General features: G+C 43.6%; 2 protein-coding genes across 3 annotated transcripts in view; one reads left to right on the forward strand and one right to left on the reverse strand.

The window, feature by feature from the left end:
• Positions 1-27: 27 nt before the first annotated feature.
• Positions 28-12,285, forward strand: pax9 (paired box 9). The gene is made up of 4 exons (XM_064308994.1): positions 28-205; positions 922-1,554; positions 4,285-4,424; positions 10,363-12,285. The coding sequence occupies exons 1-4, from the start codon at positions 202-204 to the stop codon at positions 10,615-10,617; spliced, it is 1,032 nt and encodes a 343-aa protein (XP_064165064.1). The 5' UTR covers positions 28-201; the 3' UTR covers positions 10,618-12,285.
• A 6,981-nt stretch (positions 12,286-19,266) lies between these two features.
• slc25a21 (solute carrier family 25 member 21) overlaps positions 19,267-25,223 on the reverse strand; it is a 112,933-nt gene continuing 106,976 nt past the window's right edge. For both annotated transcript variants that reach the window (XM_064309665.1, XM_064309742.1), the window contains exons 9-11: positions 23,137-23,318; positions 20,576-20,628; positions 19,267-20,426 (exon numbers count right to left, since the gene is read on the reverse strand). In XM_064309665.1, the coding sequence (XP_064165735.1) occupies positions 20,365-20,426; positions 20,576-20,628; positions 23,137-23,318 (297 nt within the window). In that variant the 3' untranslated portion in view covers positions 19,267-20,364. The remainder of the gene's footprint in view (positions 20,427-20,575; positions 20,629-23,136; positions 23,319-25,223) is intronic.

Below are 25,223 nucleotides of genomic sequence, written 5' to 3' on the forward strand. Positions count from 1 at the left end.
TTGAAATGTAAGCTTGTCCCCCTTGACATCAGGAAACAGAACCCGATTTCCCTCTCTTGCTACAATCATTAGTGCCGGAGACACTGGAAGAGTGAATTTCTCCATTCTGCTGTCGGAGTTTGGAGGCAAACAGAGGTGGACTCAGAACCCAATATAAGACGGAATTTGTCGATCTCCATAGTAATTGGCGGATTTAACACAATGGGTAAGTAAAAGTGAAATGCTTTTGCTATCATCAGTGGTCAACGCAGGCGTTCGGCGTGCGCAAATTACATTGCCTCAACCTAGATGCGCATCCAAAAGTGTTCGTGACAAATGTTTTTTGGCTTAGTTTAAAGTGCACGAATAACTTTAACGTCAATTTCCAAGTTATAGCGAACAGCTGTATGCATTGACAGTTCGTGTTGTATTGCAGCGTCTTAACTGGAGGAAAGTTTTCGTTTGAAACGTAAAGCTACGATTGTGAAATATTTCCATATATGTATAAAAGTTAGAAAATTGTTTAACTACATATTATGAGCATTAAATGTTTATTTAGCTTTTCAATCGTGAAACGTGGTTTGCTTTACGTGCGATTTAGTGTAGGCTATTAAAACATTAACTTGATATACACGAACACACACACACACACACACACACATATATATATATATATATATATATATATATATATATATATATATACAGGCTTTATTATGGTTTCACATATTAAAGTATATCTAACTCATCTATTAACATGCAATAATAATCCTACACTGCCTTATACAATTTGGAAACACCACAGACACAAAGGCTGCAGCATAAACATCTGTGTCCTATTAACAACTATAATAGGTATACTAATTGTTATAAACGTAACCTAAAGTTATTTTTCTCCTGGTGTTATCAACTGCTTGTTCTGTGTGCATCTCTCCACACTAGAGCCTGCCTTTGGGGAGGTGAACCAGCTAGGCGGTGTATTTGTGAACGGCAGACCGCTTCCCAACGCCATCCGGCTCAGGATTGTAGAACTCGCCCAGCTGGGCATAAGACCGTGCGACATCAGCAGACAACTCCGGGTATCACACGGCTGTGTCAGCAAGATTTTGGCCCGGTACAACGAGACTGGTTCTATACTCCCGGGGGCCATTGGAGGCAGCAAGCCGCGGGTCACTACCCCGACGGTGGTCAAACACATAAGGACTTACAAGCAAAGGGACCCTGGTATTTTCGCATGGGAAATTCGGGACAGGCTCCTCGCGGACGGGGTGTGCGATAAGTTCAACCTTCCTTCAGTAAGCTCTATCAGCCGGATCCTTCGCAACAAGATCGGGAATCTGTCGCAACAGAGCCAGTACGAGTCGAGCAAACAGACGCCTCACCCGCAACCGCAGCCTACGCTTCCGTACAACCACATCTACTCGTACCCGACTCCCATCTCGGCTGCCGGGGCAAAAGTACCTACTGGCCCTGGCATGCCCACCCTTCCTGGACACATGGCAATGCACAGGATATGGCCGTCCTCGCACTCAGTCACCGACATTCTGGGCATTCGATCTATAACAGAACAACAAAGTAAGCAATTCTCCACCTGGTCGACTGTGAAAAGGGCATGCAATGATACTATCAGCACAGGATTTGTATTTTGCCACAGCAAGACATCAAGGCTTACAGCGGGTCCGATCTGAGTTCTAAACTGAAGCCATGCTTAATTCTGCACTGTCCGCGAATGCTTTTAATTCAGATAATACTATTTCGAATAGCCTGCTAGACTTAGAGTTGTTGGTGTAATAAGCATGTAGTAATCATATAACGTCGCCTAGTCATTTTAAATGCAGCAGCACAAACAACGGTTCTAGCTAATAAATTCACTGAATTATTAGCTACGTAGTCAACATTTGCTTACCAGTGTGATCATTCGAGACTCGAAACAGTGTGGCTAAAATATCTATAGCCTATTGAACAACATGTAAAAAACAATTGGTTTTATATGTTGCGTGTTATTTCAAAGCTGGGCGCCGAAGTAACATAACTGTAGTTCAAACGGCTGCATTAAAACAGATGGTCTAGGGCTTGCAGTTATAATTAAGGAGCGGATGTAGAATATTAGCGGGGTATAGCGAAGGGAAGGAACAGCAGAGAGGAGATGAACTTAAAATCAAAATGAGGTGTTCAAAAGTGCCATTTCTTACAGGCAGGCATTTTACTTACCCCCCACTTTAAAAAAAATGCGCGCACATCCGACAAGGAACATTTTTACCCACTTTCTGACCGGAACACACGCCACCCCCAGCAACTGTGTTACTCGTTAGGCCTACAAAGCCTTTCTTACCAACGTCGACTTGTTGTCGTAGACTATAACAAGAGTCTCAGCCCTAAAACTCGTAGCAGCCATCACAGCCTGCTGCACACTTGACAGGTCATAAAATGTCTGTCACACCATATCGCAAAAGTGGACATTGTAACGACTGCCATGTAGCCTACTAATTATAAAACCTGTAAAACGATTTCCCAGAATTTCCCAGTAAGACAAAGTGTTTGTCACGTTATGTTATCTTTTTGAACGCTAGCTTTTTTCTGAAACTGCCAAAACCTCGGAGCGAATTTGTGGAAAAGCCGAGGCTCTCGCGACAGTCTTGTGCGTGTGGTGGGATATAGGCCTACCATTCACGCAGCCGTGCAGAAACATGCCCCTCTCCAAAAAACCTGGGAGGCTCCGGCCAAGCCATGTTCCAATTTAACCGAGACAATCTAAACAACGGGTTTTTTTTGCCTCTATTTAAAAGCAATGCAGATAGTCGTACCCAACAAGAAATCACGAGAAGGAATGTGTTCTCAAATGTTGCCTTTCTAAACAATTTATGCTTTTCGAAATTATTAGCAGATGTTTGTGGCAGGTTTTGAAAGCCGAAACAAAGTATAATGTACACTCAATGCTGTGAGGCTTTGAGCACAATATTAACTTCTCCAACCTCCAAATGCGCTTATCTGCAGATTTACCAATAATTTACTCATGCAATATAGTGATACGACGTTTCTTTTGTCGAAGGTAGGTTCTGATATAAACGTACAACTTTTTAAACTAAAATAAGACGATAAACCAAAAATCATCACTCGCGTGTCCCTCGCTATTTTAACACTTGACCTTCACGTAGGTGGCGGTTTTAAATTATAAGGCACGTCGACTATTGGAGAGACCAACTGATTGTTTAAATGTTAAACTCACTTAAAATGATTGCTGCAAAGTAATTTACGTCTACAGACCCAGTTTCGTTTGCTGTTTCTATGAAGCATAGCCTATTTGCCTTTAGGCCTCTTCAGCGAATGTCCTTTAAAGAATAAAAAACAAAAAAACACGACCTTAACTGACAAAAACAAGATTCCCCATAAACTGCCTACCTTAAAGTTTTTTTTTGTTTTTTTTTGTTTAATGTTTAGCTCTACAGCATGTACATCTCTGTCTTGTACATATAGGCCTAAAGATTGATACAGAGAGGACCAATTCAAATTTCACTGTTGTGATATTTTAAGAATCAAAGTGCATGGTTTTGCTTAAAAAAGGTGGACTAAGACACCTTTGATCGTTCGCTTGCTTTAAAAGCATACAAATTGAAACCTGGATGGGGAAGAAAACCTGATCAAATGCACGTCTCGTGTTACAACATTGGTGGGCCTACATTCCCCAATTTAAAACTCTGGGAACCGTGTATAATATAATATTCATTACGCACAAAAGGGAAACGATTTAAGTAAATCTAATTTGTCCCAAACGAGAAGACAGTCGGTTTATGTTTCTGCTGGGTCCACTCCGCACTAAAGTAAGGCATTTCTTTGAGCACGTTTGCATTCATCGCCGACTAGGCTATATGTAAGCCACATAAAATAACTACAGGGTGCCTATATTCAGACAAGTAATATTTTCTATTTGACCGGGAAAACAAGAAGCGTCATAAGGCTCCAAATGTTAAGGTGATTTAAAAACGGTAGGTAGGCCGTCGCTGCCAAGTTTAAAAATAGGGCCTATTTTATTTTTCTTTAATTAAATAATCTTTTTATTTATTTATTTATTTATTTTTAAAGGTTGCATTGACAAATGATCAGGATATATTTGCATACAGGCTACTAGAAAAAAACATGTCCTTAAAACATCGTCACATGGAACCTTATAAGACTGCTTGGATGTAGGCCCCTACACGGAATGACAAAGCCAGGGAACACGGATCGCTGATGTGAGGTCTGCTTATTTGTCGGCGCTGATTTATTCTCTCTGATTTCGCTCTCCTCTGTCTCTGTTTCACCCCCCAGTTAGTGACAGTTCGTCATTTCCCAGCGCCAAACTAGAAGAATGGAGCGCTATAAGCAGGACTAACTTTCCTCCGGCAAGCTCTGCACTAATCAATGGCGTGGATAAACCGCACTTAGAACCAGAGGCAAAATACACACAGGTAAAAGACAACACCCATTGCATTTACAAATAATTATAATTTATATTTAAATACTTAATATAAGTACTTTATATTCTTGTCATCGAAGGTCACAGTAGCGACCCAAAAGCTATAGTGTTATTAAAACTATTGCACAATGAAATAGCTTTCACCGCTTCTCAGCTTGATAAAATCCACCCTCGGTATACCTCTTAACATCACTTTCTGAGCACGGGAGAATGAAATGTGCGTGTGTGTGTGGTGGGTGTTTATGCGCCAGTTTGAATAAGTCTCAACTCATATACTTGCAAAATGTTCAAGAGTGTCATGGTTTCTTGCTGAATTATTTCTGCTCATACATAATAATCTATATTACATTATAGTGGTTTTTTTTTTGGGGGGGGGGGGGGGGGCTGGGGTGCCTTGCGTCACTAAACATGTCATAGCCTATGCTAGTTTTGTGGCAATTCCAATGCGACACGCCTTCATTTGGGCCTATAGCCTATGGACCCTCCATACAATTACTCTTCTACTATATGAAAACAGCAAGAAAACAATCTAGGAAGACTTTCAAAGAACACAGACACTGCCCATAGCTGCGCGCAATGCCGTACTTCAATTAGGACTTCATACTTGTAGTTTTCGTAATGAATCTGTGACAAGCACCGCTATTTGCGTTGTAATGTTAACATAACGAAAGCACACAGAATATAATCACAGCTGCAGAAGGCATAATCTAATTTAATTTTTTAATATCCTTTACCATCAAGTCTATGGATTTACTTGACTTGATGGACAAAAGCTGAGGATAGTTACTAAATTTTATTTGCTTATATAGGACTGTTATATATTGATTATGTATTTATTTATATTGAATTCTGTCTGAGGGGGGAATAAACAGAGACGGGGACGAAAGAGAGGCAATATGGTTTAACAACGTATTACTGGCTACTGGAAATGTAAGCGACTGCTTCATTAAAGCATTATGGCGCGTCTAAAAAATGCATTCATGTAAAAACGAATGCAACAGTACCTTGCTTATAAACTGCTCTTGTAATGGAAGAGCCAAAATAAATCTTATTTTCCTTTCCCCCTAAATCATGTTCTATTATTGATTTTTGACCTAAAAGAACTGGAACAGCAATATGTCAGCTGTAAAATTAAGCATTAATCATTGAGATGTCCAAGATGTCCCCCGAAAGAAAGGCGCTTTCGTGTGCGCGCACGTGTGTGTGTGTGCATTGGCAAAAGCACGATCAGTGCATGATGCTGTACAGATTTGCCTGTTCTTCCGTACGTCTCAGGCAGTACTTCTAAGGGAAGTACACACATAAACAATAAATAGTCGCACGTTCCCAGTTGCGATTTTCAATGGAACACGTGCGCGTTGGTAATGATGACCTTGAGAAAGGTATTGTTTATAAAGATTACAAGTTACTTGAACATGTTTAAGTCATCAAAGCTTTAAAACTAATGATGAAAAAAAATACATTTATTATCTAAGCCTATAATATGTTATATTTAGGAATTATATTATATTATATTATATGATTATATATATATATATATATATATATATATATATATATATATATATATATAAACATGTTCAGTATTTCACATTTAATGCGCCACTGAGTTGTGAACATGACTCAAGCTGTGTTTGGACTGGTCTTAATGTGCATTATTCACGCGCTGAATTCCAACGCCGTTCTCACTTTTTGTTTACAGCCAGTCCTGGAAAAAGATCCGTTCAATAATACAATTTGTCGTTTGTGTAGCTACATTTTTAGTAGGACTGGCTGTTCCGATAATTATTATTAGGCTATTGATATTATCATCATCATCATCATAATACTAATAATTATTAGTATTTGATTAATGTAGGCATTTTTATTTTTATATTGGGGGTGTTTTGTTCTACATACTCATGCAACGGCTTAGTTTAAGATTAATCAATTATATTGTCCCTAAATGGTATTCTAAGTTTGTTTTTACCACTCACAAACGTACAATATATTTTTCGAAGTATAAACTTTTCTTTGAAAATCAATAGACCTATGTTTTGCGATCAGAAAAAAAAATACATGAATCAAGTAACATTTCTAAACGAAATCTAATCGCGGCCTGCATTTTCCAGGTGGTAGGACAATTTCCAATTGAAAATTTACAATAGGATATCTCTCTCTCTCTCTCTCTAACTTACAAACGCTTTCCTAGTGCTGCTTACTCACAATTTCACAGTGTGTTCCATCTCCCTCGCTCTCTCTATTTCTCTCTCTCTCTCTTATGCACGCACGCGCGCAATGCTTTTCCGTACTATAGACCTACTCCTAGCTTATTTGTCCTCTGGGACATAATACGCGTCCATGATTTATTATTCCCATTCCCAATTCCCAATTAAATCGGGCTGTTAATCAGCTTCCTTCCATCGGTCCACGTTACTTGTTTTGCGGAGAGCCTGTTTAATTTGTATTTTGTTTTGTTACTACATTCCCGGGAATACAAGCTAGCTCACGTTTAGGTATAGATAGCAGTGAAACACAAATTCAAATCGCGCAACGGTACACTTCCAATACAGTGAATGATATACATGTAAATAGGAAAGTAGCTCTCATCCTGACCTGATGAATGTGAATGTACTGCCAGTCTGGATATGACGAATAAACAGAGTATTCAAAATCTGTTGAAGGGCGGCTACAAGTTAGTATTCCTCCCCATGAATTGAGCGAATAAATCATAGTTAAACAGCAAATAGCCCCTTCTCTGTTCTTTTAAACCGAGCAGTCCAATAATGATCCACGGCCCATTAGCAAAAGCAACATATTACGATTTAGACACTTACCGGTTTTGGCGGAATGGTCGCATTATTGTGACGCCCCCGGGGGTAAACTAGAATCTGATGAACACTAGCAGGTGGGCAGCGGAAACTATTATTAATGTCGGCTTATGGCGCGAATTTTGCGGCCCAACTGTGCTTCTGGAAAAAAATCGTCAAGTCACCTGCTGGTGTTTCATTCCTGAAAAAAGTAAATACCATAATATAAAATGTAAGTTCAAATGCGTCCAAGTTAGCAAAATGTTCACTATAAAAATAACTGTAACGGAGATACACCTGGCACCCGTTGGACCCACTTTAAACTCTGACAGTTGACAATACCATTTTATCCCCGTGCAGTATGCAATATTGGTTTGCAGACAGCAACGCCCAACACACGTATTCTGTATTAACAAATACCCACTTTCGCTAAATAAAAATAAATTATTGACGTCTGTTTATTTTATTTATCAGGACCAGAACTACTGACCGTTTGAATAGCCAAAAGGTTAAATAAAAATGTCAAATAAATTGCATTATTTTTGTGGCCTACCACTATCTCAATACTGGAGAACCTACCGCTAAAATATTAGTGACTTCATAGTGTATTGTGAGAAATGTGCTTTGCATTAGGCTACTTTAACATTGTCTCCCGTGACTTCAGTAACAGCGCATTAACGAAACGTTATGAAATAACTTACACATTTTTCAGTCAATAAACGGGACATATCGGACGCTCTTTCCCAGAGGAACAGAGGTCATTAAGCCCTGATTTGAGGGTAACTACTTACAAAAATATAAACAAGGCCAGCGGATCGGATGTGCGGTGTAATTTGCCTTTGGTATGCTGTAGCCCTGCACAAAACTATTTTCCTGGGGAAAGGAACAAACTATTTGCAGCAGTAGATTAACCGTTCGTCGCTTATGTTGACAAAACACAATTGGCCATCTGCTGGTGTTATTTCGCTTGCATCACACATTCAACGAACACATAGGCTAATGCGTTTTTGTTTCATTTTGTAGTTTAAATATAGGCCTATAGAAAACTTTTTTATAATACTGAATAATACATTTTATTTCGTTAAGTCTGCACATCATTGCAAGCTCCGTGTAAAAATAATGCCTGCTTACATTCAGCAGGTACAGTTTAAGGTAAATTACAAATTCAGTGAACATAACAGTCAAGCCTGTCTGTGTGGCATAACACATACACACGCTTCCAACGTCTTCATCTACCGGACATCACTACTCTCACGAATATGGATGATACAGTTGGACTAATTAAGATACAACACCTACAGGCCTACGCTATAAAAATTCGGCCGAAATTTCTCAGGTTGAAAAACTAAAAATCCACGAAGATTGGTAATATAGAAACAGGATATAATACAATCATTAAAATAAATATTGCCTACAATTACTAGATTTTAAACATAATTCTAAAAGTAGACTGCAACGAGCGAAAGGTCACATTGTGTCGAAATAAGAGCGATCTAAGTGCACCAAGGGCTCATTTATAAGGCCGTGTACACAAACACGGACAATACTGCTGCGCCTGACAGGGCACTGCTCACCCTATGCTTAGGCTTTATGTTGCAACAGATATTTTGTCGCAACTCAGATCAATGCAAATACAAAAATTAAAAATAAAAACAATAAAAAATAAAATGAAAAAAACTCGTGGTGCCACTTCATAACACAGCAGTCTACGCAGTTCTTCGCTGTTTTCAGAATATAGGCCTATACTCTAAATCTCGGTACTCGCTGGCCTTCGACGGTTTTATGAAAGCAGAATGACAGAAAAGAAAATGTAAATAGGCGAAAGCTCCTGAGCTGTGGAGCAGGTCCAAGCGGAGAGAAATGGTCATATTCCTCGTAAGTCTCTCCACACAAGAAGGACCATGAGGCCAAGCAAGTCTATTACTGAAATTATTTAACCGATACGGGTAATACATAGACAGTCGTTCAGTGAAACACCCTTCAGTAAAACTTCTGTTGTTGTTGTTGTTGTAGTTGTTCTTTAAGGTCTTTCAAAATATTTTTTTTGTGCTAACAAGACGCTAAATATGTTAATCTTGGAGGAGTCTCGGTTTGAAAATTAACCGTGTTTCCCCGTTTTTTCCCTCACAAAAACGATAGATTAAACCGAGTGTTATGTACGAAGAGAACATAAATAAATAAATCAGATGTAGGTTATATTTTATTTGATGAAATATAGCTGTACATCAGTGGTTGAATCTATTTCTCGACTAAGGTAAATTATATGTCTAGCGTAAGAAGAGCCTAGGTTGGCAGTTATGTATGAGGCATTGCTTTTCCGTTTCTCGAAAAAGAGCAAATATGATTCCAAATATGAATTGCATGAACTGAGTCTTTAATGTTGGGTTTGAATCGTTAAGTATAACATTCGTGCAGAATTTATATTTAAAAATACTGGGAGTATAAAAAAATGAAATTGTTTTTTTTATGTTAAAATTTTAAAATTTCTTTTTTTACATGAAAATAAATTTTGAGAAGGTGCATTCCATTTTAGATCATACCAAATGACCTGAGAACTGCCGAATGAAATGCTTTTAGACAGTAGCCTCTATTCTGTGTGTACCTGTGTCAGGCGCAACGAGCCAATGTAAAGACTAACGTAGGTGAGTCCACAGTACAGGATCTAAAAAGGGTTCCTTCAGAAAACACTGCGCTCAGTAATCTCGGACCACCCACACAATATTTGCTCCTTTTCCTTGTTATGCTGTGGCAATTAGGTGAATTCTTGAAATTGTGTAGCTATTGATATTCTGCCAGAAGGTCACTCACATCTCCTACCCTCTTTTTCTCCTTTGCCTCTCTCTATTGCTTTTTTGCCTTTTTCAATCTCCTGTCGTCTCCCTCTTTTCCTCTGTCCCTCTCTCTCTCCCCCTCTCTCCCTCTCTCTCCTCCTCTCTTTTCCCTTCTCTCCCTGTCTCCCTCTACTCCTCTTTCCCTTTCTTCATCTCTCTCTCCCTCTCCCTCTCTTGCTGTTCTCCTCTCTCCTTTTCTCCATCTCTCTCTATCACCCTCTCTCTCACCCTCTCTCTCTCCCTTTCCTCCTCTCTCGCTCCCTCTCCCCTCTGTTCCCCTCTGTCCCCCTCTCTCCATCTCTCTCCATAGACGCCGAATGGATTGCCCACAGTGAACAGCTATGTCACGGCTCCCAGCATCCCTCCCTACCACCCACCCACCCAAGTGTCGCCCTACATGGGGTACAGCGCCACCACGTCGGGCTATGTGACCGCCCCCACATGGCAGCCGGGCAGTGGCAGTGCCCTCTCTCCCCACAGCTGTGACATCACCGGCCCGCTGGTCTTCAAGGGCATGGCGGGGTCCCGCGAGGCCATCCACCCCGTCACCGCCTCTGTCCTCTGATGGGCTCTTCCCTGCGCACACAGGGCCAGGCAACGGCGGATTAAACCAAAGACAAAGGGGGGGGGGGGGGATTCTCACCAAACGCTCACCCAGAGTGATCCTGTACACCATCGTCTCTACTCTATTTATATGGACTTTAAACAAAAAATAATGCTCCCGTTTTTTTCTGTTCTTACCTTTTCTTCTATTACGTAGTAAGAAGATGTGTCCTAAGCACCCTCCCCAAAAAATGTCTCGGATGACAGAGCCTGTTAAAGTGGGAAATGCCTCTCCGCGGTGGACACCATTGTGCCTTTTCAGCAGTGATCCCACAGGCCCGGACCTGGTGTACACTGGGACTAAGATCACTGGTGACGCATTCAACCCATGTGACATGCCCACTGGTGAAAAATCAGTTAATGGAAAAACGCAAGCCTCTCTGTTTTAATTGTGTGCACTTCTCTACAAGTTTTTTTTTTTTTTTTAAGGAGTCTTGCAAAAAATTTAGACAAAAAAATAAAGAGTCATTTAAAACATGATGGTCAGGTAAGCTTGCATTTACGTGATGCAGGAAATTGTTGATGTTTTTGATATTTTGAATTTTGTTTGTTGGTTTTGTTTTTGAAAATAGAAAGTTTTTTTTTTTTTGGACATTTTTTAAATCTTTAAATGTATGCCAAAACTTCTGAGAGAAGTTACCCTCATTTTTATTTATTGGACTGTATGGTGTGTTCAACAAAGTGCAATTATAACCATCTTCTTCATCATGGGAATTATGCACACGTAACCACCAGCATTTTTATTTGGCGTTTAATCGATGTATTTAACAGTAAAGCTGCACATTTCCAAACATTGCATTATGAAAGTGAATGTATCTTTTTGGCAACATTTGACGGACAGACAGCTCTTTGTAGATGACTGGTTAGAAATTTTCAAAGCTAGCACCTGTTGTTGCCCCCTTTCTTTATGTTGAACGTAACAACACCACTTTAAAAAAAGAAAAAAAAGCGACGATTTCAAATGGACGTGAGACTAACTAGCCTATATCCAAATAGATAGGTTTCTTACAACCGAATGTGTACTCAAGTGCTCTTACATTTGAGTCGTTACATTCAAATTGAGATTTCAATAACAATTAAAAAATGCTTATGATAGCAAGATTAATAATAATTCTCTATGTGTAAATAGCAGCAGTAATTATAAATATTGTTAATTGGAACGCATTTGTCCACTTGTTGTTTGTAAATACAAAAACCATATTTATTTTCTTAAAATGCCCCAGAGTGTTGGCGTTTATGTTTTAGTCTTTCTTTGTCGGCTTCTTCTAATAGCCATTGCCCCGGGATGACGTTCTCCGTAATGTGTAGGCCTACATTTTGCCCGGATTTCACCATCCGAGCTTGCATCTCACTGACGAGACCTTATTACCTTACACTACAATCAGTAAATCTAGTAAACCTCCCTTATCCGCTGTTATTATTATTATTATTATTATTATTATTATTGTGTCGTGCAAGGTGTATAAAAAACATTTCTTGGGTCAAACTCCAAAGTGGGCCGCCATAGTCTATCTTTCCATTTACTTAAGGAAAACCTGATAGCGTGTGGCTGAATCCAAGTTTCATATGTACACCACGTGGTCTGCCTTTTTTCTCCTTTAAGCAGGTGATTAAACCCATGAGAAAACTATGCATTGCTGTGTATTACCCAAGTGAAAAACGAGCGATTTTTAGAGATATATTATATCAAAGGATCTAGGCCTATTTGTCTACTAATTACTCGGTCAAAAACAATCACCTTGTGTCATTCATTGAATTACGATCTGGGCCGAAAAACTAAACTAGTCAGTTTATGCTAGTCAGTTTCATAGAGCGCTACAAGATAAAATCAGGTGTAGGCTATCCATTTGATAGCCCTACCATTACAGCCGCACGACTTATTTAAATTAGGGTATATTTTATATAATCGTCTGTGGCTAATAATCAATGTAAACACAATTAAATGCGTTATTTTTACAGAGTCTTAATGGAAAATAAATGTAAATGTTTTACGTTGCATGACACTGGCTACAGTATGTTAAGTAAAACGCTGCACTTAATTAGCTGTCGCCACAATTAACGGTGTTATCTAACAAAAGTTGAATTGGGCGTACTATTTTAATGTTTTTCAACACATTGCACATGTAAACACTGAAATGTAGCTACCCTCAAACTGAAGGTTAGTCCACAAAAATAACTAACGTCGACCTCTGGATTCCCCCAGACCTGTGCGATTCAGTTAAGAAATGGCTTAAGTCCACTAACAATGAATTTATCTTCAATATATTTTTTTCGAATGCATATTCACATATAAATGTTTATGAAAAGGGCAATACACATGGGGAGGTAAGAGACGATGACGAAGAATTCGTTAGGCCCAATACGAGACTGCATTTGTTCAGAGTTCAAGGTCAGTGTGCCAGGTCAAACAAATCTCGTGAATCTCGCGAATCTCGCTGAGCACAAAGTTGGAACCATTGACCACACGTACGAAACTGGAATACAAAAATACGCCACACGGAGTGCACCCAAGTACTCAGCAATATGTAGGCTATTTTGAAAAAAAAAAAAAAAAAAAAAAAAAAAACAGCGGAGAAAAGTGAAAACACACTAAGACGCTTCTTCTCGGTGTCACACTCACAGAAGGGAAGCCTCGCCGCCGCCGCCGCGGAGTCAAATCCGCGCGTCACCGCGCACAGTCCCCCAGGCTCATTTGACTTGGAAAACACTTGCAGCTTGCCTCGCGGTCACGGACCGTTGCTCACAGATGACAGCGCTCGCTCAGTAACTGATTAGCAGCTCAGATATGCAGGTCTCACCTTGCATCTGCCTATCGATGCCCAGCTAGAGTTGGCTATCCCTGTTATTTTACATAATTGGAATCAGAAATAACTTGTCTTATTTAGTACTCTAAAGCTATTAGCTACAAATGAACAACACCAAAAATAAAATTACAAAAGCAGTTCTGTAAACTAGATTTGTTTTTTGTTTTTTTTTTCAGAGTAGGCCTACACCTAGAACGGTCAACTTAGTCTGAAATAAATCGCCACCCATTTCGCACTCTAGATTCCCCACTGTGAGAACCCGAAACCCTCAGTCTGACGCGGGCTGCTGCGTTCACGGCTCTCCTCGAGAAACAGCGAACATGAAAGCTGGGAAACGGAAGGCTCCACACAGCGCTGGGTCCTACTGCAGCACCGCCAGCCGGGCAGGAAGGGTCTGCTTCCCTATAAATCCGAACAAGACCGTATCATTTTCAGACGTGTGACATGCCTGAGATCATTGCGCATCTTATGAAACCAGATTAGGGATCTTTAAACAACATGCGGCTTGTCTCTGCCGGACTCTGATTAAGTTCCTCAAAATGTAATCTTTTACTAAATCTCAATTTATCAAAATTCTGTTGAAAAGCGAAAAAAAAATTCGTAATCGTTAAAACTGGGATATATATTTCAAGAGGCTATTCATCCCTCGCGCATGTCTCATGGTTCGTTGTCCATGTTAACAGTTCAGCCAATCAGGAAAATGTCTGGTTGTACTATGGTAACATTTAACAGCCGCTTGTGGAATGACCGTTTCGTGCTTGCTTGGTGGAATTAAAAGACTGAAGCCAGATACCGCCCTGGTGTGTTGGACCTGAGGTAGCTTTACGCAGGTGAGAAAACCTCACGACCGGGTCTGATCCAATCAGAAAAACCAGAAATGAAGAGAGACCGTGAAAGGCTCGCTCTGTAGCCTACCAACACAAACACCACGAGCAGCAAAAAGCTCCCCGAGTCCGTTGCCAATAATTATGTTTTGCATTTCAAATCTAAATTCCAAATTGTTATTTTCTTGTCGATGCCTTCACTTTTGAACTGTATCTTTCCTGAAACCATTGTCACGGGAGATGTGCTTTACTAGACGAAAATAAATGTGCTTTACTAGAAAATAAAGCGCCGAAGAAATGAAAATGCCTATTACCCTGAAATTGTGCAATGTTAAAAAATCATATGTAAGCATAAAAGTATGGCCCGGTAGCGAGGCGGAGGATGAGAGACGTGGGATTACAGAATAGGCGGGGATTCCAGAAGCCACTGCGGTTCCAGGTCACTGGAGTGAGAGGAAGGGAGGAAACGGGAGCAGTATACGGGTAGCCTAATACTGCGGGATTATCATCAGATAAGAACACTTGACCCCTTTCGAGAGCCCCGGACTGGGTGGGATTAGGGTTGAAAGTATACCACAGCAGGGACATAACAGTGATCTCCCAGGTCTCCCAGAGGAGCAGGTATGTCTGAGGAGAAGAGATGAGGTATCCGCTGTACCCACACCAAGAAAGTGTAGAATTATTTACAGTGCATCAATCCACAGGCCCCTGTCATTAGAATTTCACTGTGTAAGGCATATCAGGTAAAGTGAGTTGCTGGCTTTGTTTTTGTTTTTGTTTTTGTTATTTCCAATTTGACTTTTTGTAAAGGAAGAGCAAAATACACTATGATAACATCTGTATGGAGTTCTGTTAACTGGAAATCTGACTCAACACAGTTAAACGGAAAGCCACAAGCTGCTGCTGCTGCTGTGAACAATGAAAAATGGAGAGAGAGAGGGAGGGAGTAAGAGAGAGAGCGAGTGAAAGAGAGAGGGGGGGGGAGGTGTGTGTGCAATAAATAATGAGTAACCCTTTTTCCAGGACTCAAGACTTGTCAACATAGAGGTTGCAACAAGTGCTCAGACATGGGCCTACATGAATCTACAGGGTGTGTGTTGGGGGGGGGGGCACCTTCCGCACGGTCACAGGTGAGAGGGTGTCAGGTGGCCTCCCTTCCTCGCACACACATTTGCATTTTTTCCCCTCTGCGTGTTATTTTAACATGTGCTCAGCTATGCTCTCTGACTCGGGGAGAGAGAAGAGTGATAGCCCATTCTTGGCTACCTCCACCTCGATGGCAGATCCACATTCAGGGAACGGTACTCGTGAGCAGTGGGGGGGAGGAAAAAGGTACAAAGGAAAGTTCTCCAAACAACCTGTGCCAGCAAGTGCAAGGCGATGTATATTTTTAGCAAATGCATCTGGCTTGGGTCCATGTTAACTAGGCAGCATGGGCTAAGTTGACATGGACCAAACATCAACAGGTCCACACAAAAAAAAAAAAAAAAAAAAAAGTAAAGTTGTTTACGGTCTCTCTAAAGGTTTCAACATTTGCCTCCAAAGACAAGCGTACCAGAGCCAGTTCTACGGGCATAAAACACGATATTAATACGCTGGGCATGAAACCGAGAGAGGCACAGGAAACGAGAGCAGATAAAATGCGTGTTCCATAGGCGGGCGGGGATAACTCAAAACATAATCGGAGGCTGTAAAGCGTGTCCGTTTCGTAACGGACTTTCTACCTCACAAGAGCGTGCGGTCCTTGCATTACCGCATCTTGCATTGTTTTAAATGCTGTACGAAGGTTACCAGCGGTCGAGTTCACCTCTGGAGTTGATTTGGTGACCAGACGGTCACAAATCCAGGTCTATTAAACCTCCCCGACCTGCAGTACTCACATCTACACTGAGCAAAACGTATAGACATACAGTAAATGGAGGACAAACGTAGATTATGTGAGCTCAACACAATCTAGTCTTTTCATTCATTTTTAGTTTTGGTCGGGTAGTGTTTTTCAGTCATTTCAGTAACAGTCCATATGAAAGTTATGTGGACGTGTGTAACAATATCATTTTTATCGTTTAAATGTTTTGATTTCTCTTTAATTGAAAATTAGATATTGGTAGTTGGCTCAATAACTGGGTTGTCATTAAAACTGATACAATGGAAAACTGAACATGTTTAATTTCAGGAAACTGCTGAGAAAAAGGAGGACATATTTAATAATACTGGTAGATATAAGTGCGTGGTGATGTTGTCATTACAATGTCAACTGCTTGCATGTGGTGCTTAACAGTTTTTAAAGTCTTCCTGCCGTACAAAGCATAGTGTACTGCAAAGTGAAACTAAATTAAGATGCTTGCCAACCGTATGTATATATATATACACACATAGGACCACGTTAATCCGATTTCTGGAGCAGTTATGTACAAGATGGCCAAGGCACAGTACTTACTTCAGAAAGCAGTTGGATGGAAACACCTCAGGTACTGCAAACAGACGCAATTCTACGCATGTTCACCAGCCAGAAAGCTTGAAGACGACGTGTATTTATTATACTGGACAGATTTTGGGTTATGCTGTGTCCACGCTGCTTCCCCTCTTTCGTAAGCCAACTTTCCATAGTAGACCATATTCGGTAATTTCTTGTTGTTAGTTGGGGAACCATAACACTGAGACAGCATGACTTCATGGCAATATTTGCTGGGAGAAGTACGGAAGATTTTTAGCGGTTTGGCCGACACAGGGTGTTTACAACTCACTATAAGGAACATTGTAATTACATATATATATATATATATATATATATGTTCCATTTCTGACACACTGAAAAGCTGGTCAGACACTGGTCTCTCACTTATTATATATATATATATATATATATATATTGTACTGAGATTACCAGCAGCTTGATCGTCTTAGCAGTGTCCTTGGGGCCATGATCCTGCTGTAGAATAAATTTGTTCCCAATCAAACATCGTCCAGAGGGCAGTGCATGATATGTCTTTTGTTTGCATTTATCAGCATTCCTGATACCTTCGCTCAAAACCAAATCACCAACTCTAGATGCTGTTATACAACCCCAAAACTTGCACTGATCCTCCTCCATTCTTGACTGATGTTTGTACACATGATTCCGAGTCTTTCATTGCTTCAGTGGCGTGCACACTGCCTTCTGTTACTTCCGAGGATCTCAAATTTAGACTTATTGGTCAATAAAACCTTACTTCACATCTCAGCAGTCCAGTTTTGGGTGTACTAGTACAAAATATTCTTTACTTCTGTTCATTTCCTTTTCTAAGTAGTGGCTTTTTGACAACTACACATCCTTTCAGACTCTTAGCATTGAGTCATCTTCTCACAGTGGAAGCACTGACAAAAACACCTGTGGACTTCTTCAGATCTGAAGCAAGAGTGGAGCTTGATTTTTTCCCTTCTCTCAAATATAAAATCTTTAAGAATGGTCTTTGTGATGGTGATAGTTTCAGTGGGTTACCAGTCCTTGAACGGTTGCTAGGAGTCCCACTTTCTCTGCATTTTGCAATAATCGTTTGAACTCCAGTTTTGGACACTCCTGCCTTTTCACTTATTTTCCTTTAACTTTCGACTTCCTTATGCAGTTGAATTATCTTATATCCAATTTAATAAATGCCTTTCTTTAGATGCACAAAAATCGCGCAGCTGAAGGTGTTTTAGGCACATGTTGGTATTTAGAGTCACTTTGAAGGCAAGGTTCTAAGGTAAGTCACTGACACTTTGTAATGTATGTTGGAGACACAGCTTGACATGTTCTGAGAAGATGGAGTCTTGAAGTTGGTAGTAGGGTGCACAGAAGAAAGAGTGGACCAGTACTAACAGATTTGATGTATGTAGTAGTTGAGGCTTTTCTGTAATTCTCCACTAAATTCAGTGAGCTCCATAATGTTTGGAACAAAAACTCCCACCCCCCCCACCCCCGCCCTTGATTTGGCCCAGTAATCGACAATTGTAGATTGGTAATCAAGGAACTCACGTGTGGTTCAAGTGCATATTTTAGCATATCAGCTGTCATTTATGGGTGTTTTCATACTTTTTAGTTTCATCATTAAAGCACTTTTTATACCGGAAATTGAATAAACAAAAAGGATATATATATACGTACATTCACAATAAGCAGGAAGCAATAACTAAGCAAAATCTATTAAAGGGTTGCCACTACTTTTTTTTGAGAACTCTAATTTATGCTATTCTGTGGTACAGGAAGTTTGGAACCGTTACTTAGTGAGTCTGTTATACCCAGCAACGTCTTTGGTTGCTTCCTCCCGTCCCAAACTGAAAGCTACGAATGAGAGTCACTTAAATCTACATCCAACTCGGTGAATGATTGCAATGAGTAACATATGGGAACGGTGTAATTTCTACCGAAGGCTGATTGCTTAGCGTTAGCCCACAATCAGACAATGGAGGGAGATGAACGTGGAGATGTTTGGAAAGGAGAGGCCTCACACGAATGCAGCCATATCGTCAGGAATAAATATTCATGAATGAACAAGACATATGCGCCCTTAAAAATGGCAGGGAAAAGAGGAAAATAAATGAGTTAGGAAACTACTAAACACAGACATGGCAAAGAAAATGTTTTGAATCAAAGCCTTTGCCAATATTCGCTGTAGCCAGGGCGATGGCAGACATATTAGTTGTAGAGACCACCGGGGAGAGAGGGTAGGGAGTAAAGACCTTACTGCAGGGGCCCATATCACGAAGCAGGATTACCTAGTTAGCTGGATAAGTATGATGAGTAAAACTCGGAACAGCCCTTCTAACTTCATCCAAGTTACAGATTTGGAACGCTTCTGGGCTTTGCTCAGTGCAGTTATCCAGCGAACTCCGTAATCCTGCTTCCATACACCGGCCCCAGGACACGCTTCCGTTGGAGCGCTTGCGTCTCCCGTGTCCCGCCTCTCCACCTAAACCCCATCTATGACCTGAGGGCAACAAAACCAAAGCACTCAAAAACCGTCCTTCATTTACTCATTTATTACCAGGTTTGTCCGCTTTTAGTTTTGTCTCAACGAGACGGGCGTACAGAAAAAGGCACTTTGTCGTGGGGGTTGTATGACTTGACCAGAAGGCCTCAGGACTCAAGACCCAGGTCAGGTGACTAAGGAGACTTGCACTGCAGAACACAGAGGCCTTGCACAAAACAACCTCCACGGCAAAATATTTTTTTTTTTTAAATGCTGCATTATGGGAAAAGGCGGCCATGATATAAAAGTAGTGTAGATAAAAGCCCAGCACCGTTCCAAACCTGGAACTTGGACTGAAGTAAAAAGAGCCGCTCCGGGTTTTACTCAGCGCGGTTATCCGGCTAACTCAATGAAGACGAGCTCATGACGAGCTTTTACGCGCTGGAAGTTTGGATCACGCTGCTGCAGGGTCCCTGAGGTAAACATCATTTTGAACCTGTCATAGACATAAAAGGTAAGACAGCGGAGGTAGCCGAGCAACCACGACACCGCGTACACAATGTGCAGTATACGCCTGATGGTCATGCATAATCACCGATATATGTCTGCTGTGGTCACGATGCAACATCCTAGCACCGTGCACCGATATGGAAAAAGTCTTAGAATGGCATCAGAAGAGCAGCTGGATCTTATTTTTTTTCACCCTCTTAGTTAGTCAGTTCAGTTCTGTTCATAGGATCGGAATCGGAACAATAATAAAAAAAAGTTTCCCTCTTAAATTGCAATTGTAAAAATGAGCAAAGAATCAGGTTGAGAATGTCAGGACCAAGGTGGGGTGTGCGACTCAGGGGTGTGGTGTCCCTGAGGATTCCTCCAGAGAGCGGCGTCCAGCAGGGGGCGCACTGCTGGGTGGGTGAGCGTGGTTCTGCAGAGATCCCTGTAGATGGGGGAGGTCTCCAGTGGGGTGGGTGTGCGGTGGGGTTGTGTCAGTGAAACGGGGACCAGCGGCGGTCGCTCAGGTCAAGAGATGCACGTGCCTCGTGGATCCCAAGCGGAAGGCTGGCTGGCTGGTTGGGTTCGAGGGTGGGGGGGGTTTGGTGGAGTCCTGAGAGGTGTCCGGGGGGTGGGTGGGTTGGGGTGGGTTGGTCACTTCTCACCAGTTCTTCTGCAGCCATCCAGAGACGTACTCGTAGACCAGGAGCATCACCGCTCCACCTACACGCATAAGAGGGACGACACTGTAACTGCTGCTTGCGGCTAAAACGCTACCTGTGATAACATAGTCCTGCATGAACCACAGCAGGGATCTCAGTGCAGTCATGCCCCTTCAACACCCAGCTTTGAGAAGACAGAGAATTCATTACCTGGTCCAAGTCTCATTATCTTGGGAACAAGTCCTTTGTACAAGGCCAAATACCTAGAAAAAAAAGCAGAGCATCAGTAAGGAGGTGCCTGACCCATATGTACACTATCTGCAGCTCAATCCAAATCTCACCCCAAGAGGACCCAAATTCACTCTCTCGCCTGCTCCCTGTTAACACAGTTGTTGTGGGACGTACGGTTGTTAGTGCATGTTCGTTGGCTGTTTTCGGGTTGAGCATTGATCCCGGGCCTTCCCTCTCTCCCCCCCTCTCTGACGACGGGACAGGTTTGAGAGCCGAAGGGCTGCCCATGTCCCGTGCCTGCTCTAATACGTTCAAGCTGATCTCGTTTCAGGGGTCGCACTCGCCCCTCTCTCCACCACCACCCGCCACCCCCCCCACCCCTACCCTCGACGGTGTTAATAAGGCTCGACCCACTTCCTCCTCACCCCTCTCTCTGATTAGACTGACCCGTGGAGCACCGCGCAGCTCGTTAGGACCCGCTTAACGATGGCTCCCACGGGGACCACTAATTAACACAGCCCATGCCGGGCCGGCCGAGCGGAGGAAGGGTCCCCCGCGCCCCGCGAAAAGGGCCCGGTGCCGCCCTAAAGTAGCCCCCCGTGCCCCCGGGCCCTTAATGATGCATGCTCCCCCCACCCCCCCACCATCCCCCCCTCCCCCTGCGAAGGGAAGGGAGCAAATCAAGGCTCCTATAACCATAAAATAGAATTTCCCTAAGCCTTCCCATGTGGCACATCAAATATGAGAAGCTGGGCCGTGGCGGTAATGACTCCGCGGGCGCGCCGGACGGTTTGAGGTCAAGTGGCGGAAATCCATCTCCTCACCGGGACGGCTCGAAACGCCTCTCACGTCGCGTCCCGTACGACAAGACCCCCCCCCCAACCCCCCGCCGCCAAAAAAGGTTTAAAGCGATTATCGACGCATGACGTACGTCCCCGTTAGAGTTAGTTTAATTCAAACGAGCCGATCGATCGGCCTGTAAGGGGGGGGGGGGGGACCACAGCAAGTCGAGCGAAAAAGCGCGGGGTCATATTAAACGGCCGCCGCATGCAGCGAACCAGATTAGGAGGGGGGGGGGACACGAGTCGGGACGCCCAGACTGGCACTGTCTGCGGAACCGGACTGACCTGCCGGTGGAACCCCCCGCTCACCCCAGACAAATCCTCAATCTCAACACTCTGAGGGAGGAAGAGAGAGAGGGAGGGAGGGAGGGAGGGAGAGAGAGAGAGAGAGAGAGAGAGAGAGAGAGCAAGAGAAAACCAAAAAAAAAAAAAAACCACACACGACAAACGAACTCATGTCGTGGGTTCGAACAAAGTCTGCAATAAATGGAGTGAGTCGGCATTAGGTCAGTATTAATCACGCGGGAGGAAGCCGGTCTGCTGTAGAACCAATCAGCCGGGCCCGATGCCTTCCTGCAGACTCCAGCCTCTCCGAGTCTCGCATCAAATAAATTCAACATGTCACCAAATATTCAATTACATCTCAGATGCTTGTGTTCAGTGTTATCAGATCACCGCGCAGCGCCTCTTGGGGGCTGTGTCTGTAATTCGGTCCAGACGTCCGACAGAGCGGGGCGGCTACGCTGTTCCCCAGTCCCACAGACAGAGCATGGGGCTGCCCTGTTCCCCAGTCCCCCAGACAGAGCACAGCTGCCCTGTTCCCCAGTCCCCCAGACAGAGCAAAGCTGCCCTGTTCCCCAGTCCCCCAGACAGAGCGTGGGGCTGCCCTGTTCCCCAGTCCCCCAGACAGAGCACAGCTGCCCTGTTCCCCAGTCCCCCAGACAGAGCGTGGGGCTGCCCTGTTCCCCAGTCCCCCAGACAGAGTGCAGCTGCCCTGTTCCCCAGTGCCCCAGACAGAGCAGTGGCTGCCCTGTTCCCCAGTCCCCCAAACAGAGCACGGGGCAGCCCTGTTCTCCAGACAGAGCGCAGCTGCCCTGTTCCCCAGTCCCCCAGACAGAGCAAAGCTGCCCTGTTCCCCAGTCCCCCAGACAGGCGAAGAGGGTGCAGGTGCCTACGGAGCCCGGCAGGGCCGCTCCTTAATGATACGCAGCGGAGAAGGACGGCCCGCGCGCCATGACAACACTGAGGACACTGATGAGCGAGGACCGAAACATATGCGTGTGTGTGCATGTGTGTGTGTGTGTGCGTGTGCATATGCGTGTGTGTGTGTGTGTGTGTGTGTGTGTGTGTGTGTGTGTGGTGTTGTGTGTCGTGTGCGTGTGTGTGTGCATGTGTGCGTGCGTGCGTGCGTGTGCATATGTGTGTGTGCGTGTGTGTGCGTGCAAATAAGTGTGTAATGAAAGCATCGTGTGCATTCTGTGCACGTACTTCTCTTTCTTTCTCCCGCAGTATTTTTTGGGTGGCACAGCCCCAGTCTGGTTTGGATGCGGGGTTAGATGAGGTTAGTGTTGGCACATAGAACACACGTGTATAATATGCGCTGCTACCTCTCCCTGTCTGTGTTTGAATGTGAGGGGCTGTCCTGGGCCCGTGCGTGGGGGGGGGGCGTGGGGGCGGGCAGCGCCCCCGGTTCCTCACCCCTCCTCCCGGTACACCATGCCCATGGTCTGGAAACAGGTGCGGTATTTGATCTCCCCCGGGACAGGCTGAGGGCCCTGAATTCGGCTCTTGGCCACGTCGAAGGGGATGTTCACGCACGAGGAGATGGTCCCCGACGTCAGGCCGATCGCAAACTTGCGCAGGAACTCCAGGGTGGGGTCCTGAAGGCAGAGGACAGAGAAAATATAGCGGTAAAAAAAAAGTGCAAAAGCATGCATTTAAAAAAAATGGAATTTGTTGATATTCTAGATGGTCACAAGCCTCTCCTTTGGCAAGCCTAAAGAGGGAAACTAATAATAAATATGATCTGGAGGCCTGACATTATAATGCCAATTTCAACTTCAGTGCAATCATGAAATGTAAAATGGCAAATTTATGGGTTATTTGACATTATGCAAAACGAAAAATAGCCAGTTAAAGATTAAACCCATTTGACTAATCTGGTTTGGTAAATTAGGCTTTGTATCTCTTCATGTATAAACAAAGACCATCTGTGTGATAAAAAATTTTAATACTTGCACACCCCCAAAAAAATTCACACCAAGCATGCACCTAAATACACTGGGCTTATAAGCGAGACAATTTGCATAATTCTCTGAACTATAAGGCCGATAAGACGATAAGTGAACGCATCAGCAGCTCAGGGCATATTGGACAAATGCATGCTCACTTCCTAAACAGTCACAAACACCATGCAATATAATAGCAACTTATAATGTCTGCAGCTACCAAAAATGAATATTCACTACTGCACTACTCCATTGGCTGTGTAAGTCGCTCTGGATAAGAGCGTCTGCTAAATGCCTGTGATGTAATGTTTGAAGTCAGACTTCTTTAAGCAGAATGACCGTTCCAGAGAGATTAATCCATCCTTTAGGATGGACGAAGACACATGCACAGTACCCGAAACAGACTGGCAAAAAAAAAGGTTTAACTTACTGAAAGGCCCACCAAGTGAGCTCAAGTACGACAAAAAGGGAGCGACAGAGAAAGGGGGGGGGGGGTTGTGGATTTGACTGCAAAGTCGGGAATGAAAGCTCTGATCATTTAAATGGTAGCAGGTCTACATTTCGGCTTCCTAGATGAGGCGTAGCTCTGCGATTGGCCAATCCGGAGCACATGGCCCGGGCTGGCGGAGAGGGGCTTTGTAAACATGCGGGAGGACCGAGGAGGCATCTGGGGATAATTTGGGTAATTGGGCTGCTCTTGGTACAGGGGTATTACTGTATCGAAACAGCCCAGATCCAGAGCTCTCCGACAGCTAATTGGCCAGAATATTTTACAAATGAGAGCAGCCTCCACAGGCCCTGCCTTTCGGAAGAGCCGGTCCCCTCGCCAGGTCCCCGGACACCCCGAACGGCAGAGTAAATCAGCGGCTACAGGAGCCCCCAAACGTCAACGCATGGGGGTACAGCCCCCTGTAGCGCCTCGTCCTCTGGTCTGCTCCATAGCTCTGCCTCCACACACATACTACCCCCTAAAGTATAGTGGGAGAACGGCTACACTTAGGACAGCGCTATCCTTCGTTGGCTGTTTTTGGTTTGAGCATTTATCCAAAGTTCTCTGTTTCTCTCTTACTCTTTGTCTCTCTTTGTCTCTCTCTCTCTCTCTCTCTCACTCTTTCTCTCTCTCTCTCTCTCTCTCTCTCTCAATATCTCTCTCTTTGTCTCTCTCTCTCTCTCTCACTCTCACTCTCACTCTCTGTCTCTCTGTCTTTTGGCAGGTACAGGGGGCCCAAGATTCACACGGTGAGAGACACCCCCACTGCATTTTCCAAAAATTACGGAGTGCCGCACAGGCTTAACCGGACTCGTCGGCATCAGTTCGAGGGAAGGGTGAAAAGTGTGCCCAATCGCAGACAGACAGCAGCACAACTCCCTTGAGTTACCACGGAGGCAGAAAGATTGTTGGCAGTACCGGGGAGGGGGGGGGTTGTTTTGTGGGGGGGGGGCGGGGGTGAAAATGAAAGCCGCGGGGGACCGGGAGCGAACCCTAAACGGCGGCCCAACCGCCACTCCACCGCGATAAGCGGCTGAGCGGCGGACCGGGGAAACACAACCCCGCGT

This window comes from Anguilla rostrata, chromosome 1 (assembly GCF_018555375.3).
Source record: "Anguilla rostrata isolate EN2019 chromosome 1, ASM1855537v3, whole genome shotgun sequence".
Taxonomy (NCBI): Eukaryota; Metazoa; Chordata; class Actinopteri; order Anguilliformes; family Anguillidae; genus Anguilla; species Anguilla rostrata.

Coding starts and splice junctions, on each gene's coding strand:
- pax9 (XM_064308994.1), top strand. Junction 1,555..4,284: donor ATCTATAACAGAACAACAAA/GTAAGCAATTCT, acceptor TTCACCCCCCAG/TTAGTGACAGTTCGTCATTT. Junction 4,425..10,362: donor CAGAGGCAAAATACACACAG/GTAAAAGACAAC, acceptor CTCTCTCCATAG/ACGCCGAATGGATTGCCCAC.